The following is a 17,386-nucleotide window of genomic DNA, read 5'->3' on the forward strand; positions in this document are numbered from 1 at the left end:
AACAAAAATTTATACATTTTGTGGGAGAAGAAAGACAGAAAGAAAGAAAGATTGAGTTGAGAGGGTGGCAATAGTGGCATGGAACAGCTTCAAATAAATCTAAAAGAGCATGAACAGCTTCAATTAGATTTAGCTCCTACAGCCCCAACAACCGCTTTTGACTAATTAGTTTCCTTTCCTTGCCGTGGCAAAGGACTGTGGGCTAATTCAGGTCACAGAAAACCGAATTACACCAAAGATATTTCACAAAACGAGAGCGAGACATCACACACTCGGTCCATACATGTCCTTCCATCCACAATCTGTCACGCTCATATAGAGTAGAGAACACTTTCACACATTTAGATTTGTAACCAATCAACCACTGAATTAATCCAAACCACAATGATCTTCATCATAACAAGGCTCCGCCATCTCGAGGATCCCGTTTAGTTGCCGCTGTTGTTGTTGTTGCCATTGACAGCTGTTAGCAGTAGGGCTACCTCATGTTGCAAATGACTTGATGTCAACCCGAGAAATCTGCAAGATTTAATGATCAATACCTCTGAGTGTTACTAAAAGCAGTCAGACAGACACAGATGTTTTGGTGTCTGGTAAAGAAAAGCACAAAATTAAACTTGCGTGAACCTTTTGAAACATAAAAAGGTTCACATTGTTATAAAAAGGGGTAAAAAATAAGTAGCAGCTATTGTAAATATAATATATTCATCCGCAAAAAAAAAAAAAAAAAACGACTAGAATAACTAGTTCCCTTCTTATTCAGGAAATTTTGGATTTATTCACTGCAGAGGTAAAATGTTGAATAAAAGAATTATAAGTGTGTAAAATGACTTACCCTACTTACATGTCATTGAATTATTGATTTTGTATGGTTTTATAGGGCAGTGCTTTTGCTCATGCAGGGACTTCTTGACTTAATCACATATATATATATATCTTAATACTAAAAGGCAACAGTAAAACTCCTCAAACTGACTCTGTGTGTCATGTAAATATCAGGTGGATTCACATAAGCTCTAATAGGAAAGATGATGGCTGTCTTTGGGTGAATGACAAATTGATGGTCAAAGGGTTTTTAATTCAATCTAAAGCAATATTAATGATAATGGCACACAACAACACTCACAGGGAAGGAAACAGAAACAAAACATAGCACATATGTCATCAGTCACTCTTAATCATCCCTTTTCTCACTGTTGTAAAATATAAAAATATGTGATATGCATGTGTATAGTGTGGAAATACTAATATGTTTCTTACTGCAAGGCTTATGCAAGATTTTATACTATTAAAACGCTGCATTGATCCTTTAACCACATGTCCACAGTAGGTAGAAAACTAACACACAGTGCTGGAGATGCCTTCAGCTGGGAAGACTCTCTGGTTTTTTTTCCGCTCATTTCATGTTTACATGTTTGAATCACAGTGATGCTGTGAGTGAAATCCTTTCATCAAAGTTTGATTCAGCAGGGTTGGAGTATCAGGTGTGCACTGTTTTTATTTTATTTTATTTTACCAGGTAGTTTTATTTAGACTTAGAATCTGTTTTCAAGAACAGGCTAACAAAGCAGGACCAGGAGAGACAATATGCAGGAAACCAACGTGCTGTACAGTGATATCGGAAAACAGTCAAAGTGTGTATTTACAAAAATATTGACTACTCAATTAAATTAAGTTAATGAGGAGGTGAAAAAAGATGCCTGGTTTAAAAAAAATATATTCCATGAGGGGAAAATACACTTTGTTTGCTGTCTGGGAGTTAACTTTAGGAGATGTTTAGCCTAGCTTTGCTATCTGCTGTTGGTCAGTAAACTGCTCTCATGCTAAGCTAACTGCTCATTAAGCTAGCTGCTCATTAAGCAGTTAGCTTAATGAGCAGTTAGCATGAGCAATATCTTATTTTCTATTTCTACATGTGTTAAACTGACACACACAAGTAGACACATTTGAGTTGTTAAATGGGACCGTTGATGGAAGTAGGCTAGCTTAGCTAACACATTTCAGATGACACAAAGGTGACATAGTAGATATTTTCATTCAACTTCTGCTAATACTGTCTTCACGTCGTGTTGTACAGACTGTGATTGTCAGCAGCTCAATGGGGAAAAAAAACATTGTAATTCCCAGTCCCGCTGATATTGGGAATTTCTAACAGTTGCAATATCTCCCATTTAATGAAAAGAACTGCAGCAGTATCAACAAATTGGTTGCAAAATGGCTGCAAAGCCACTATTTCTGGCAATTACATCTGGATAAAATCTCATGGTAACACTAATATAGTCGATTCAGCTGATTAAAAAAAGACTTATACACCACTTATCTATTTTTACTCGTTAACAAACCACCACAAATATGTAACATAATGGATAAAAAGCTAATGGAAGATATTTATCTGGTGTGATTACACGGTGATTACAAGCTACTAAGTAGGAATATAAAGGGGTTTTCTATTCCTCCCACTCTGCCAACATTGCTTGGAAATAGCATAAGAAGGCAAATCAACATATTACCTAAAATGCCTGATGTGATTTGTTAAATGATGTGAAATAAACAGATTTACACCCCTATTACAACAAATTCAAGCCTTTGTAGAGTGCTAGATATCACTCATAAGTCAAATAATATTTGCAGAGACTGCTTAATGGTACTTAGATAAGATGACACAAGGACAATTTAGATAAATGAACTGACCTTTTCAGTGACGTTATCAGATTTAAATACACGGATTGGAAATTTCATACATTACAAAGCCTCTGTTGGAGGGCACTTTTTGTGTTTTTGCAGGGTGAAGGGGCACAAACCTCCTATGGATTTCAGCATGTAGCTGTAGGAATAATAATACTGTAAGTTCAGGCAATCACAGCTGACGTAGGCTTTATGAAAGGATTTCACTTTCTGTCTTTCAGCCTCGCTCTGATGTTTTCTGTTTCATTACACATCCGAGCCGCTATTCACAAAGCCTCTCGGAGCAGGAGTGCTGATCCCTGTGTGGATAGAGGGAGATTTGATGAAATGTTCTTTCAGTTCTGGTAGATTCGCTCCTCTGTTAATCTACTGTTCTCAGTAATTCCAGAGAATATGATGAAAAACCATAAAATGATGTCTGCAGTGTGGCTGTTTGCTAATACCTCTGATCACAATAGAAATTCTCTTTAGCACAAAATAGTGTTGGAGAAACTGTCAACCACGGCTAATGACACTGAGATCAATACATTTTAATTCACTCCAGTTCAATTCTGTGATTTAATTTAGTTGTATCTGTTGATTCATGGCAGATAATTGGAGAAAATCATTGAAAACCACTGATCTTTTTCACTCTAAGCTCAACCATAAGCACAATATTTCATAGTAAGAACATTTTATGAATAAGGAACCCACTCTCTTTTTGGAGGAACTGATCCCACTTTAACAGCACTCCTACTCTGGGCTACATTGTGAATTATTCAGTGATGCATTGCACCCCATTTGCTCGGAAATTGCTTTGTAGTAACACATCTTTCCCCATTGTGATACTCCCAGCACCTGAGAATGTTTTTTTATACAAGAGAAAAAAAAATGAAAATGTATTCCTAAAAATAATGTAGAATTTTCATATAACCTGTGTGTTTACTTTACTGGGACAAACGTATGTCATCCTAAAATAGATGAGTGCATTTGCAGAAAATCACACCTCCTTTGAAAGAATGAACATGCTTGAATACATTTCATCGTCAGAACTTTTTTGTAGCATCACATTTAGCATCAAAAAAACAAAACAAAAAAACAACACTACTATCGCTAATAACGTGCTTAGTATTTCTCCTTACTCTGATATTATAGCCTATAACTGCTGTCCAAGTGTATACCTAAGAGGTTGTGTAACTGCAGCATGCTGACCTGTAGATTGCTTGTGGGACAGCAGCTGTGATGCTGATAGCTAATAACGATAGTAATAATATGAATTGCACTTTTCTGTAAAGCTTGCCTCCTGAGTCTATCCTGATTTTGTTAATTTCTCACCTGTCGCTGACATCTGGCTCTGGTTTCCCACAATCCTCCTGACTCCTTAAATTCACTTTCCACTGCTGGCATTCAACTGAGCGTGACAGTTAAGGGAGAATACCAGTGTTTTTTTTGTTTTTTTTTTAAGGTTGCTGCCAATCATCCAAGGCGCTTTTATTTGTTGTTGGTGTCAGTCTAGCTGGAGAAAGAAGAAGCTGTTTGCTGCCGTTCATTATTGTAAAATATGACACATTAAATATATATATGAAATATGAAAACACGGAGTACCTATTTGGCACAGAAAAACTTTGTGTTTTATTGTTATGGTATCTGAGCTGAGTGTTTAATGTCACACTCTGTTCTGTCAATCATAGGAAGAAGTCGTCTCTGCAGTAAACAAGTCGCCTTACTAACTTTGTCATGTCACTCGCGTCTTTAAGCGTGTCTTTGACATGGCGTCATAACTTTTGTATTTTAATTTAAAATGAATCAAATAGCAAAAATCAATCAAAAACTGACACTAGTGTTCTCCTTTAACATCACATCTGACGCATTATAAATACTCTTTATGACTCCTTTGCAGCCATGAAGCTGATGTTCATTTAAATGCTTCTAAACTAACATATATGACGTGGTCTTCAGGGTCATTAAAGTTATTTAATGTGGATTAAATATTATGCTGATATGTTGAATGCAATGATAAGTGGATGTACTACATATCATGGCCAGTCTTTTCATAAATCTCTCCATAGACTTTCAAATCTCCTGGTTTTAAAATGGTTTTGGGAAACCGCAGGGTCAGGATGGCTCTTGAGGCTAAATTAGATCCTATCTGTTGTTTTAGCCCTCGACTCAGTCAGGAGAAGTATTGTGATCGTCAATATTACTAGATATACAGTACCAGTCAGCAGTCTGGACATACCTTCCTATTCACTTGAATGAGAAAATGTATCCAAACCTTTGACTGGTACTTTATATATCTACATATACAGTGTGGTATTTTATTATTATAAAATACAACGTAAATCCTTTAAAATAAGATACATCAGACTTTCTTTTTGACTTGATCTAGTCCTGTATCTGCAAATTATTTACTTCACTGTCTGTAATTTATTTATGATAATGGTTTATAATGTAAAGCCTCGATGATGGTGATTGAAAAACCTTGTTTTGTTTCAGTTACATCCAGGTTGCATAAGAAATGTATGTTAAAATCAAGACAGTATGAATCTCATTGTTAAATCTGTGTGAATCCTCATGGCATGCTGGTATGAAGCTCTGAAAAATTAACACAAATACAGAATTTAAGTTCAGTGTTGCACCGTTGGGTTTAAGTTTAAATGTTGATTTAGTCCAGATTAATTCATCTCTATTGTCATTGATCGAGCAACATGTGCAATAAGCATCGAACCATGAAAGTGTTCAGGATCGTTTTGATTGTTGTAAGTGAAATGTACAGGTACCAAGGAGACCATGGTATGTTTTTGCAAATCTCTCTTGGTACTTGTTGTTACTTTCATTTTGAAATTATGTGTATGCTTCTTATATAAGAGTTCAGATTTAATTTGCCAAACCAAGGTAATCATTGACTTTTACAATGCTTCCCTGTACTGCCATGAACAAGCGACCACACGTCCTCGTTTGCTTGAAGAATAAACCAGTGATTATTTATATACTATATAAGACCTTTTGGCATCCTGCACAGACTTTTGTAAAGCTTCTCTTTTTCTGTGAATGAATAATTCCAATTAAACGAATTTTCAACAGATAGTGAATCAGAGCGGTTTTTGTGTCCTTCGTATTGATGCTATTTCATTCATACAAACTCATTTTTCATTTAAATCTCAGTAATGGATTTAAACCATGGAACCATTTGGGAAGGTTTTGTTTTCATAAATAGTCTCGATCACAAACACATTCTGATCTTAAAGCTCAGCTCTTCAACTTTGATGTTACCTGAGTATAGAAAGAAAGTAGTGATACAGTAAGTATAGATTTGTACGGTTTGAACTGCAGTTGGTTGCCTGTAGGCGTAAAGTGGGCGGCGCTGCAGCTATAAGGCCGCACTTACATAACAGTTACTTTGTGCTTTTACAGCATTTTATGAGACAGTTTGGATTTATTTTCGAGGGGCAGGTATTGAATCAAAAAAGGGGGTTGGTGGCGGTAAATATCTCCCAGGGAGGGGCGCCTTTGCCAGTTACTGAAGACAAACAGGCACCAATAAGAATATTAATGAGTCTAAATGAGACTTTATGGCCATTATAACAAACATTAATAGGAATTTGCTTTGGTGAGCTCAAAGTGCAACAGACAATACACACGACAACAATCAACACAACATACTACTACTACCATTTTAGAATCCATAGTGTACCGAAAATGTGAAAGGTAAGCCAAAAACTGTGTTAAACTATTCTAACTATTCTAAATAAGAAAAAATAAGTGAAAATAAATAGTAATTACAAAGGAAGGAACTAAAAAACAAAACAAAATGTACCTTAAAGTCAGTGTATTTTTAGGGAAACATTAACTTCCATTGATTTTCTCCTAAAATAAGAACAACAAAAATAACAATAAAAGTAAAAGTAAAATAAGATAAATTGTATAAACGTATAATGAAGCAAAATAAATAAAAGATACATATAATGAAAACTTGTTAAATCAGTTTGTAATTATAATTATAACTGCTTTAACGTTACTTCCTCTGTTTTATAAAGGGATCCTATGTTCAGTCATGCTTCAAACTGAATGTTAGTATGATGCTTCTTGCAGTGAAGCAGCCTGCAGGATGAACTGCATTCTGCTAAAGAAACAACTCCTACACCAGTGGTGGAAATTACATTTACTCAAGTACTATACTTAAGTATAATTTTGAGGTACTTGTACTTTACTTGAGTATTTTATATATGAGGGTCAGCAGATAGAAATTGTCCAGTCTTACAAATATCTTGGTGTCTACCTGGACAGTAAATTAAACTGGAAAAAGAACACTGAGGTTGTATTCAAGATGGCTCAGTCAAGACTATTTTTCTTGAAGAAGCTTAGATCTTTTGATATCAGCAAGAAGCTTCTTCATATTGTTTTTGTTTTGTTTTGGGGTTTTTTTTTATCAGGGAATCATAGCAAGTTTCCTCTTTTATGCTGTGCTCTGCTGTGGGGGCACCATCACTGCAGATGATAAGAACATGATAAATAAGATGATCAGAAAGGCTTTCTCTGTGATTGGCCTTACCCCATACTCAACACTTCTAGATGTGGTTTAGATCCATGGCACCTTTCAGCTGTCAATCATGTCTAAATGGCTTTATGGTGTTATTAATTTGCCGTGTACTGGGAATACATTGTCTACATTGTTGGCTGTCTGCATGAGTTGATTTGGTGGCACATGAGTTTCCCCTTTGGGGATTAATAAAGCTGTCTAATCTAATTTCCTTTTGATGCTACTTTATACTTCCACTCCACTACATTTATTTGACATCTTAAGTTAATATTCAGATGAAGATTTGACACAATGGATAATATAACAAGCTTTTAAAATACAACACATTGTTTAAAGATGAAACCAGTGGTTTCCAACTTTTTTGGCTTTTGATGTCTTACAAAAAGCAGTGTGTAGTCGGGGTCACATTTCAGATGTCTATGAGTTGTTAACAGCTCCACCAGATAGTGATTTTTCCCTCTAAACTTCTCACATGGTTTCATTTCAATAAATGTTCAAATGATCCATTATTTCACCAAAAATCATCAAAGATTAGAGAAGAAATCCAAAAACTGAAAAGAGATGTCTTCTTTCCTCTACCATTAAACTTCTCTCGACCCTTCAGATTTATCTGGGGATCCTTTGGAGGGGCCCGACCCTTAGGTTGGGAACCACTGAACTAAACTAGCTAACTGTATATAAAGTAGTTGAAACTAAACTAGCTCCACCTCCAGCAGCTACAACAGTAACATGCTACTTACACACTGATGGTTAAGTATTAATAATCTAATGATGTCATATATACTTTAAATATATTTTGCTGCCAATACTTTTGTACTTTTACTTAAGTAGGATTTTTCATGCAGGACTTTTATTTGTAATGGAGTGTTTTTTACATTGCTTGAGTAAAGTATCTGCATACTTCCTCCACCACTGTCCTATAGTGAAAACTGACATTTGGCTCCAGCCCTCAGATGGGCCTGTCCCGAGCTGAAGGCGCCCTGGCTGCCAGCCAATCGGGGCGGAGCAGGACGTGACGTAGTTTCAAGCGCACGGAAGCGGCGGGACTGGCGCGCCAAATTTCAAAGGACTTCCTCCTGGGAGGAAAGAAGGCGAAAAGCCGCACCGAAGTCTGGCAAACAACGGCGATAAAAAACTGCAGAAAGAAAAAAATAAAACTTGTGCAGCGGCGGAGTTAAAGTCGCTGGTTGGACGTCGACGGTGTTTGTGAAGAGTTAATGACATAAAGTCGGTGTGAAGCTCCTGTTGTTGTTGTAAGTGGCAGCTTTGACTTTCATTCTGTCCTACAAGGAACTAACGTCAGCTAGCTTAATCCTGTTTGACTGACAAGCTAAAAAACCAGGACTGCGACATCTCATTGCTCTCGTCGCTCTTATCTTAACGCTAATCAGTGTATGTTTGCTTAAGTAAATATGTACATTACATAAGAATATAAGCAACTATTGTGGCTAAAGTGAAGTTTGACCTGACAAGCCGCTCATCCGTGCCGGTTATTGTTTCTTGCTTTGTGTCGTGATCCCAGGATTTGTCAGTGAGTCTGCGTGCAGCTGGTCTACGGCATGTGGTGCATGTTATAGCTGTAGCTCAACTTTACAAAGTTATGTTCAGTTTTTATAGTCTGATTAAGGCAAGTCAGATTTATTTGTATATGTGTGTATGTATATACAACACATTTCATACAAAGTAATCTCAATGCGCTTTACACACAACACATAGGAACAAAAATCAAATGAATCATCTATACATATTTATATACATAGATATAAAAAAAGACACATTCATAAAAATAATTCATCACCTGTCCACCCACACATACATACCCAGTCATACACTCATTGGCCACTTTATTAGGCACACCTGTATAATCTAATTGATTAATTGACTTTTGTACTTTAACAAAGCTTTGTTGACATTGTTAGAAAGGTGATAATTCTACTTTATGTCTATTATTGAGGTCATAGTGGGCTGGTGGTTGTGTACTGGGGTGCATTATATTGAATATTGTTCCTAATATTTTGCCCACTCCGTTAATATACATGAGGAGGGCAAATTATTAGGAACACCACCACCACTACGACCTCAATAATAAACATTTAATAGAATTATCACCTTTCTGACAATGTCAACAAAAACTGAAAATGTATAAGTTTTGTAAATGTAGAATTTACGGCAGAGCTGTTCTACTGGTTTACATTAGATTGCACCGATGTACCCAATAAAGTGGCCATGAGTGTGTGTTCGTGCAACACACCTGCTCACATTCACTCAAAGAGACAGACAGATAGATGTAGGCACTAGCTAGCCATATGCCTGAGAGAACAGGTGAGTCTTTAGCTTGCGTTTAATAGACGACACAGTTGTGTTACATCTTATATCATCGGGCAGTTTGTTCCAGAGACTGGGGCTATAATGACTGAATGCACCTTCACCAGGCTTATTCTGATCACGTGTCTAGTTAGGAGACCAGTGTTTGATGATCTGAGGGTTGTGGAGGGTTTGTAAGCAGTGAGCAGGTCAGAGATGTGTTCAGGAGCTTGACTATTAAGTGATTTGTAAACAGTGAGCAGAATTTTGAAATCAATTCTGTATTTTGTCGGAAGCCAGTGAAGTGATCTAAATATAGAAGTAATATGTTGAGATTTTTTCCTCGGCTGCAGCATTTCGGTTGAGCCGGAGCCGTCCTACAGATGGGACGTAAATATAGCATCTTCATGCTTCTGCTACATTGTGACACTAGCTTGATTTAAGTGGAGCATGTGATGAAATGACTAAAAGTGTTTGTTTTTTTTCTGGTTTTATGTCCTCTGAGGTGTCAACTAAATTATATATATCAGGTCTGGGCTGTTTTTCAGACACTAAGTAGAGCAATTAAGCAAAAGCCACTTTTGATTCATGGACTTTTCTTTTGTTTTCTTTCAGATCAGACAGTCCACAGCTGTTACACCCTGTCAGGCTTCCCACCTGTGAGACAGTTGATGTCAATTGATGTCAGGAGCCTGGGATTTTAATCTCACTCACACACACACACACACACACATATACAGACAGGCTCAGTTGACAGCTGCTCAAACCTTAAAATATTAAACCTCAGAACTCGAGCTGAAAGTCACGGCTGTCAGGTTTTTCGGCAGGTTTGCTTTTCACCGTTTGAATGTTTACTGCGCCTTCGCATTAGCGCCACGGTAACACACAGGCTGTCACAGGCACGTTACTGAAGCTCTTTATTGTCAGATCCACCAACTTTTAGCCTCCACTCCATGGGGGATTTAGTCTGTTTACACAGTGCAGAAGCTCATTTGCACACTTCACCTGCTTATACAGTACACTCTCTATCCTCATTATTTATTCATGTATTCACAGCAGGACATAACAGCTTTCCATGCTAATGCAAACACCTGTTGCTCAAAGCCTGTGCACCTGACTGTAACCTTCACATTCAGTGCTTAAAGGCCTATGTTTTGAATATTTTATCTTTAATAAAATATATTTATGTTAGGAGTCAACACTCTTTGGTCAAACACAAATGCCTTCGATTTAACTCCTTTCCACTAGCATAAGGTTGTATCCCAAAATGGATCGCAGCCTCCTGTAACTCAGGGCCTGTCACAGACCGGTTGTGGCCTCCGGGTGGGGCAGGTGGGGGCTTGGCGGTGGCAGACAATCAAACCCTTCAGTCATGCTGTCCGGGGTGCAGCCGTGCTTCCAGTTGCTTAGGATCGGCTCGTCGGCGGGCGACTCTGCGCGGGACCTGTACACGTTCAGGCCGGCGCTGAGCCACTCGGTCTTCCGTCTGGGCCGGGCTGCCGAGCTGTGCGACGTCACGTTGGACTCGACGTCGGTGTCGCGGATCCACGCCGAGCTGCACGCCGAGAGGGAGGCGAACGGAGGTGACGCAACGTCACAGGAAGAGGGATGGAGGGTCCATATCAAGGACAGGAGCAGTCATGGTGAGGGAAAGGATGAGTCACGCACGCACGCACACACACACACACACACACACACACACACACACACACACGTCTACACCATCACAGTCATGATGAGAGTTATAACGACAAGCTGACACACACACATACACCTCTCTCTACAGTCATTGTGGAAGAGAGAAAGGTGCAAAGATACACACCCATTTACAAGAAAGATGAATACTTCTACAGGGAAAGACACACACACACACACACACACACACTAATGGGAAAAAGTACCTTGAAGGCCTTTTTAAAAATACACACACCAAGTTTTAATGGAAAGAATCAGAGCTGCAACTAACGATTATTTTCTTGGTTAATCGTTTAGTTGTTTGGTTTATAAAATCTCAGAAAGTGTTAAAAAAATTTACCCAAACGAGACAAGGTGACATCATTAAATGTCTTGTTTTGTCCCGACCAACAGTCTGCAGCCCGATGACATTTAGTTTACTGTCATAGAAAGCGAAAGAAACTAGAAAATATTGACATTTGTGAAGCTTGAACCAGAGAATTCGTACATTTTCTCTTAAAACAATGCATTGATTATCAAAATAATTGGTTGAATTTTCAGCTGATCAACTAATCAGTTAATCAACTAATTGTTGCAGCTCTAGAAAGAAGTACAAACGCTTCTTGTTTAAGACCGCAGGCACATTTAGATTGACAGGAATGCAAATACTAAAAATTGCAGCAGGTGAAACATAAAAATCACACATTTTTCTGATATGGAGGAGACACACACACACACACACACACACACACACACACACACACACATTCTGCTGATTTACTGACAGATATACCAAGACTAACACCTGCGCTCTGACGGCAGCAGAGCCTCACAAACCAACTCACACACACACACACAGCTATTAACTGCCCAAAAACACACCTGTAGAAATACAAAGTGCAGCCTCAGCCTCATCTTTGGATTTTAAACTGTTGATCAGAAAAAAAACAAAACATTTGAAGACATCATCCTGAGCTTTAAGAAATCAAAACAGGCATTTTTCACTATTTTCTGACATTTTATAGACAAACTGATTGAGAGAATAATTGGCAGATTGCTTGATAATAAAAACAATGGTTAGTTGCAGCCTTACATAGGTGAATGTGAAGGCCATAATACACATAATTGTCATACTCCTTAAATAAAATCACTGACCCCTTGTTACGCGTACGGAAGAATCTTTGTTGAACATGTTTCTCTGCTCACTTGTTCAGCTTTTTCCTTTATGTCGTCTGTATGTGACCAAAAGTACATTTGTTATTAAAATGTCATCAATCTCACGCAACTTTATCTGCATATGAAATGAACTTGTGAGGCTCTGATCACTGAAGAAACTCAACCTTGTGGAGAAACAAATCTTTATGTAGATAAAAGCTTTTCAAAAACCAGTCAGACAAGTTTCACAGCAACAAACACTGAGGAAACTTGATGCTTGCAAGAAATAAAAATGAGCACGTAACAGCAGCAAAAAAGCTCCTCTGAACAAGAAAATGCATTTACTTATGGATGAAAACGTAATGACACAATGTTTGCATGTTTTTAAACTGTGCCGGCATTAATAAAGTCAACACACACTCTAGTTCTTACACTCTCAAGTGATTGTTCACAACTGAGGATAAAAAAAAAGCAAAGAAACAAAAGACGGAGTAATAAAAAAAAAAAGTAATTGAAGAGTGAGAAGTAATAATAGTGGATGTGACGTCCGTCTGCAGGTGTCGGACACGGAGGGCGAAAGTCTTACATCATCTGTACACGGAAGTCAGGGGTGTTACACCTCATTACCGCAGTTTACTAAATATTGTTTAGTGAAACCTGAAGTGCACAGGAAGTGGTACAAGGCGGGGGGTGGAGGAGGAGATGGAGAGTGAAAGTTGGGTCGTCACTTAAAGTCGACGGACGTGTCTGACAGACTCAGAATCTTAATGCCTAATTTTTCAAGTAATTTCACAGTCTGTTTCACACATTTCTCATTTTAGCTATTAAAATTACACTTTAGTATTCACTGTGCATTTCTCATTTCGTGCGGCGCTGTCATGGCCATTTGATTGCCTCGTAGCCTTCCAGCTCCTCAATTCTAGGTCCATTTCACAGACTGCTTTACATTCCCCCCCCCCCCCCCCTCAATTCGGGAAGCTGTAAACACATTGATCGTCGAAAAATGACTTTATTTTTCGAGGCCGCGCTCACTTTGATTTATTCTTTGTTCTTCAGACGGGTCATATATTAAAAAAAAAAGTTCTGCGATGATCTGGCTCCAGGGGACGTCGCTCTCGACTGTACAACTGTTGCTTGTTTGTGTATGTTTGTTTTGAGCCGATCATGTGACTTAAGTGGAGTTTGATTCTTGCTCGTGGTTTTCTTTACGCCTCACATGATACGGCTGAATGAGAGTCTCTTGAGCAGAACAGTTTTCATTCCTGGCTCACTTCCTTCAAGCTGTGCCAAACGCCTGCACTTTTGTAGTGAAGTATTATGCAGCTGTAGTTGTTTTTTGAAAACATATAAATCTTTTTACCTCCTCTGCTCTGGTGTTGCTAGGCACATGGGTCAACGAGGTTCGCCTCCAGCCTGGCGTCCAGTGGGAACTCTCAGACGGCGACACGCTGACCTTTGGTGGACAGTCGGCTCCGGGGAGCTCCGAGTTCTACTTCCTCTTCCAGAAGGTCAAAGTTCGCCCGCTGGACTTCGATGCCATCACGATTCCAAAGGTTTTTTTTTTGTTTGTTTTTAAGATGCAGCAGAGATGATTTAGATTAAATGTGAAGATTTGAAGCTTTTATTTTTTTAGGCTTTTGACATTTGAAGACGTCACCTTTGACTGTGAGAAATTATAACATTTTATAGACAAATGATAATTAATTGGTCCAGAAAATAATCAGCAGATTAATTGATAATGAAAATAATCGTTAGTTGCAGCCCTAATTTTGTACTTAGTCTATAAAATAACATGTACATATGTATTTCATACATAAACTTACATATGCACATAAATACACACATGCAGACAAATTAACCCAAATTTTATAAGGTTAGAAAAAATATGTGATAAAAAAACATATCAAAAGTGATTTAAAAGACGCTGATTTAGTCAGTCTGAGTCATGCAGGTCTGTCCAGAACAGCAAAAGCTCCGTCCCCCTTTAGTCTTACACAATTTAAAAACTTCAGCAGCTGATGGATATTGACAGACATTTGGACTCTACTGTATAAGATTCTATCTCTTGTTTTCTAGGCGGGAACCTTCTCCTCCGACTTACAGAACCGGATCAGAACTAATCAGGACCGCAAGGTGGCGGCGAACCTGGACCTGTCCAAGCTGTCCATCAACCGCTCCACTGTAATCCTCAGCTCTATAGGCAGCCTCAGCAAGATGAAGGGCAGCGCCTGGACCTTCCAGAGGAGCCACAGCCACGAGGGAACCGCCTCGGACCCCGGCTCCTCCTCCTCGCCTCCTCTCGCCGCCGGCTTCTCCGCGCTGCTCCCGCCCTCCACGCCTCCGTCGTTCTCCTCCGCACCCTCGGCGCCTTCGACGAAGTCCCTGCCGCCGACCTCCCGGAGCAGGAGGAAGTCGGCTCACACGGTGCTCCTCGAGGACGACAGCTCAGACGAGCCCCGGAGTAGAGGAGGTAAGACCGAGTGACTGTCAAAAAACGGCATTTAAAGACGTCACCTTGAGCCAGGGGGAAACTAAAAAAGAAAATTTCAATATTTTCTGACATTTTACATATTTTATGCTTATGTCCAGTTGTGGCAGGAGTTGTGGAGGACGGACAGAGAGCGAGGGGAAAGAAGAGGCGGCGGCTCTACAAGTCAGAGTCGGAGGGTTTCAGCTCGCCTCCCCCTCTCCCGCTTCAACCGAACAAGAGCCACAACGACGTCAGGCGGCCGCTGGAGGCCAAACCCTTCCCCGTCGGCATCAGGACCATCGGCAGTTTCCACGGCGCCATGACAAACAGCAGACTCAACCACCATCACCTCCTCCAGGCGTCTTTCACCAACGCCGCCATACACAAACAAGAGCTGGAGACGATGCGCCGCGTCCAGACGGTGATGCACGGCAACATCGTCGCCTTCCGCCAACAGAAAACAGCCCACGGTTCTCCGTCGGCGCAGAGAGGCAGGCGGAGGGCCCACAGCTCCCCGGTTTTCTCTCCCCTAGTGGTGGGAGGGGAGAACTACAGCCTAGCCTCACCCTCAGTCAGGATCCGCACCGAAGAGAGAGGCAGGGTGCAGTTTAACAGATTTCACCATCAAACCAGGTAAGAGGTTTTTAAGGGGGTTTAGCAGCTCTTGTTGTTGATTATTCTACCACAATAAGACATTGTTGTGTTTCTTGGTGTGTTTCCGCCACCTGTAGATCAGTGGAATAGTGTGAAACCATTGACATGAGCATGTGCATGTGAGTTCGTAGGCGCTTGGAAGCATTTATAAAAAAAAAACTCCACAGTGCGTCTTTAAGCTTTTAGAAAGCTTCCATGCTGAGTTTTTGTTTTTCTGCAACTGTTCAGTTTCTAAAGTTTTGTTTTTCAAGGTTATAATCCAGGTAAAGATGTCCAGCGCAAACAGATCTTATGAAATATCACACTAATAACTCTCTTCTTTCTTTCTTTCCTTCTTTCTTTCTTTTTGTTCTCCTCTTTGCAGCAAGCGACGAGGCCGCCCCAGGAAACACCCTCTCCCTCCCCGGCCTTCCCTACCCTCTCCCTCCTCCTCGTCTTCCTCTTCCACCTCCTCGGCCTCGTCCTCCTCCGGCTCCTCCTCTTCCTCCTCCGAGGACGAGGACGACGAAGAGGAGGAGGACGAGGAGACGGCGGTGGGCGCGGTGGAGCCGTGCGCCGCCCCGCGGTGTCGGTTGCCCCAGCAGGACACGGTGCAGTGGATCCAGTGCGACGTGTGCGACGCCTGGTACCACATAGACTGCCTGCACGTCGACCGCAAGAAGCTCCTGATGGACCCCAACGCCGACTTCCACTGCGGCTGCCACTGACGAGGAGCGAGGGAAAGAGCTCAGGACGATGAAACCAAATGAAAAGCTCCAGTTTAAACTTTCAAGCTGTTGCAAGTTACATTTTTTCCTCCATAAAATGTCTATTTTCATGCAGCCGCACCTGGACCTTTTTCTTCAAGATAAGCTACATCCTCCTACATCATCTATTTCCCCCTAACGGCACTGAGCAGCTCTACTTAAGCATGTGGTGCTTTACAATCACCTCTAAAGCAACTGGTGAGGACAGGAAAAGAGGTTCGCTTCGGTTTATGCATCCTAGTCATCCCGAGATTGAGGATTTGTGACCGAACTGCCACTAAGCTGCTCCACAAACCCATTTGTCTGCACAGTTTCAGGGCCCGGCCTTTGGAGAGGGAGGTAATTAAATGTCTGGAATGATTTCATTACGGCTCCGAAGCCTAGAGTGGTGCGATTGAGGCGGGGATAACATGATGAAATGTTTCCGAGTACACTCCCTCCACGGTCGTCGCTGACCAGGGGGCGTGCAGCATTCAAGAAGATTAATGAAATGTTTCAGTTCAAGCTGCCATGTTGGGAGTTTTAGACATCTCTCAGAGCAGCCACCTTCACTGTTTTTACGAGCCAGGTTAATTTTTTCAGAGCAGAAAAGGACCTTCAGCGAACTGTTTAGTTGGCAGTCAGAGTTGTTGGCAGGCCACAAAAAAAAAGCTCAAACCCACCCCCCCTCCCCTCTTAAAGAAAACGGCTCTGGGCCGGCATGTTCCCACCTCAGCGATTAATAAAAACTCAATGAAATATTTTAACGCAGCTTCCTCGGGTGGCAGCAGCTGTCTGTGGGCGGGCGCGTGATGTTTCAAGACAATTAAACACGAGGAAATGTGTCAGCGGACTTTTATCGCGGCTGCCGATGTGAGGTGCTCTCGGGACAGTAATCAAACGCTTCAAGGCACTTCTGCTACTGTATTCAGTGGGGGGGGGGGGGGTGCGGTGCGGTGGGGTGGGGGTTGGGGGGGGGGCGGACAGCGGGACGATGTCAGTATAAGACAGCAGAACTCAGGCGACCGCTGGTGTCGGAGGACTCATCGCCAATGAAATGTCACAGCAGGATGAAGAGCTTTAGAACTATATTTTACCTTCATGTCAAAGATGATCTTTTGAAGTCTCCTCTTCACATCAGTCGCCTCTTTTTAAGCATATCTTCACACTACTGAACTCTTGGACAACAGTGGATGTTTT

General features: G+C 40.6%; 1 protein-coding gene across 1 annotated transcript; it reads left to right on the top strand.

The window, feature by feature from the left end:
* The first annotated feature begins 8,272 nt into the window (after positions 1-8,272).
* tcf19l (transcription factor 19 (SC1), like) lies at positions 8,273-17,125 on the top strand. Its single transcript, XM_067612164.1, has 6 exons — positions 8,273-8,457; positions 10,124-11,151; positions 13,721-13,890; positions 14,414-14,807; positions 14,927-15,440; positions 15,826-17,125. Exons 2-6 carry the CDS (start codon positions 10,881-10,883, stop codon positions 16,166-16,168), a joined length of 1,692 nt encoding a protein of 563 aa, XP_067468265.1. The 5' UTR covers positions 8,273-8,457; positions 10,124-10,880; the 3' UTR covers positions 16,169-17,125.
* The last annotated feature ends 261 nt before the right edge of the window (positions 17,126-17,386 follow it).

Source organism: Thunnus thynnus, chromosome 15, assembly GCF_963924715.1.
Source record: "Thunnus thynnus chromosome 15, fThuThy2.1, whole genome shotgun sequence".
NCBI classification, from domain to species: domain Eukaryota; kingdom Metazoa; phylum Chordata; class Actinopteri; order Scombriformes; family Scombridae; genus Thunnus; species Thunnus thynnus.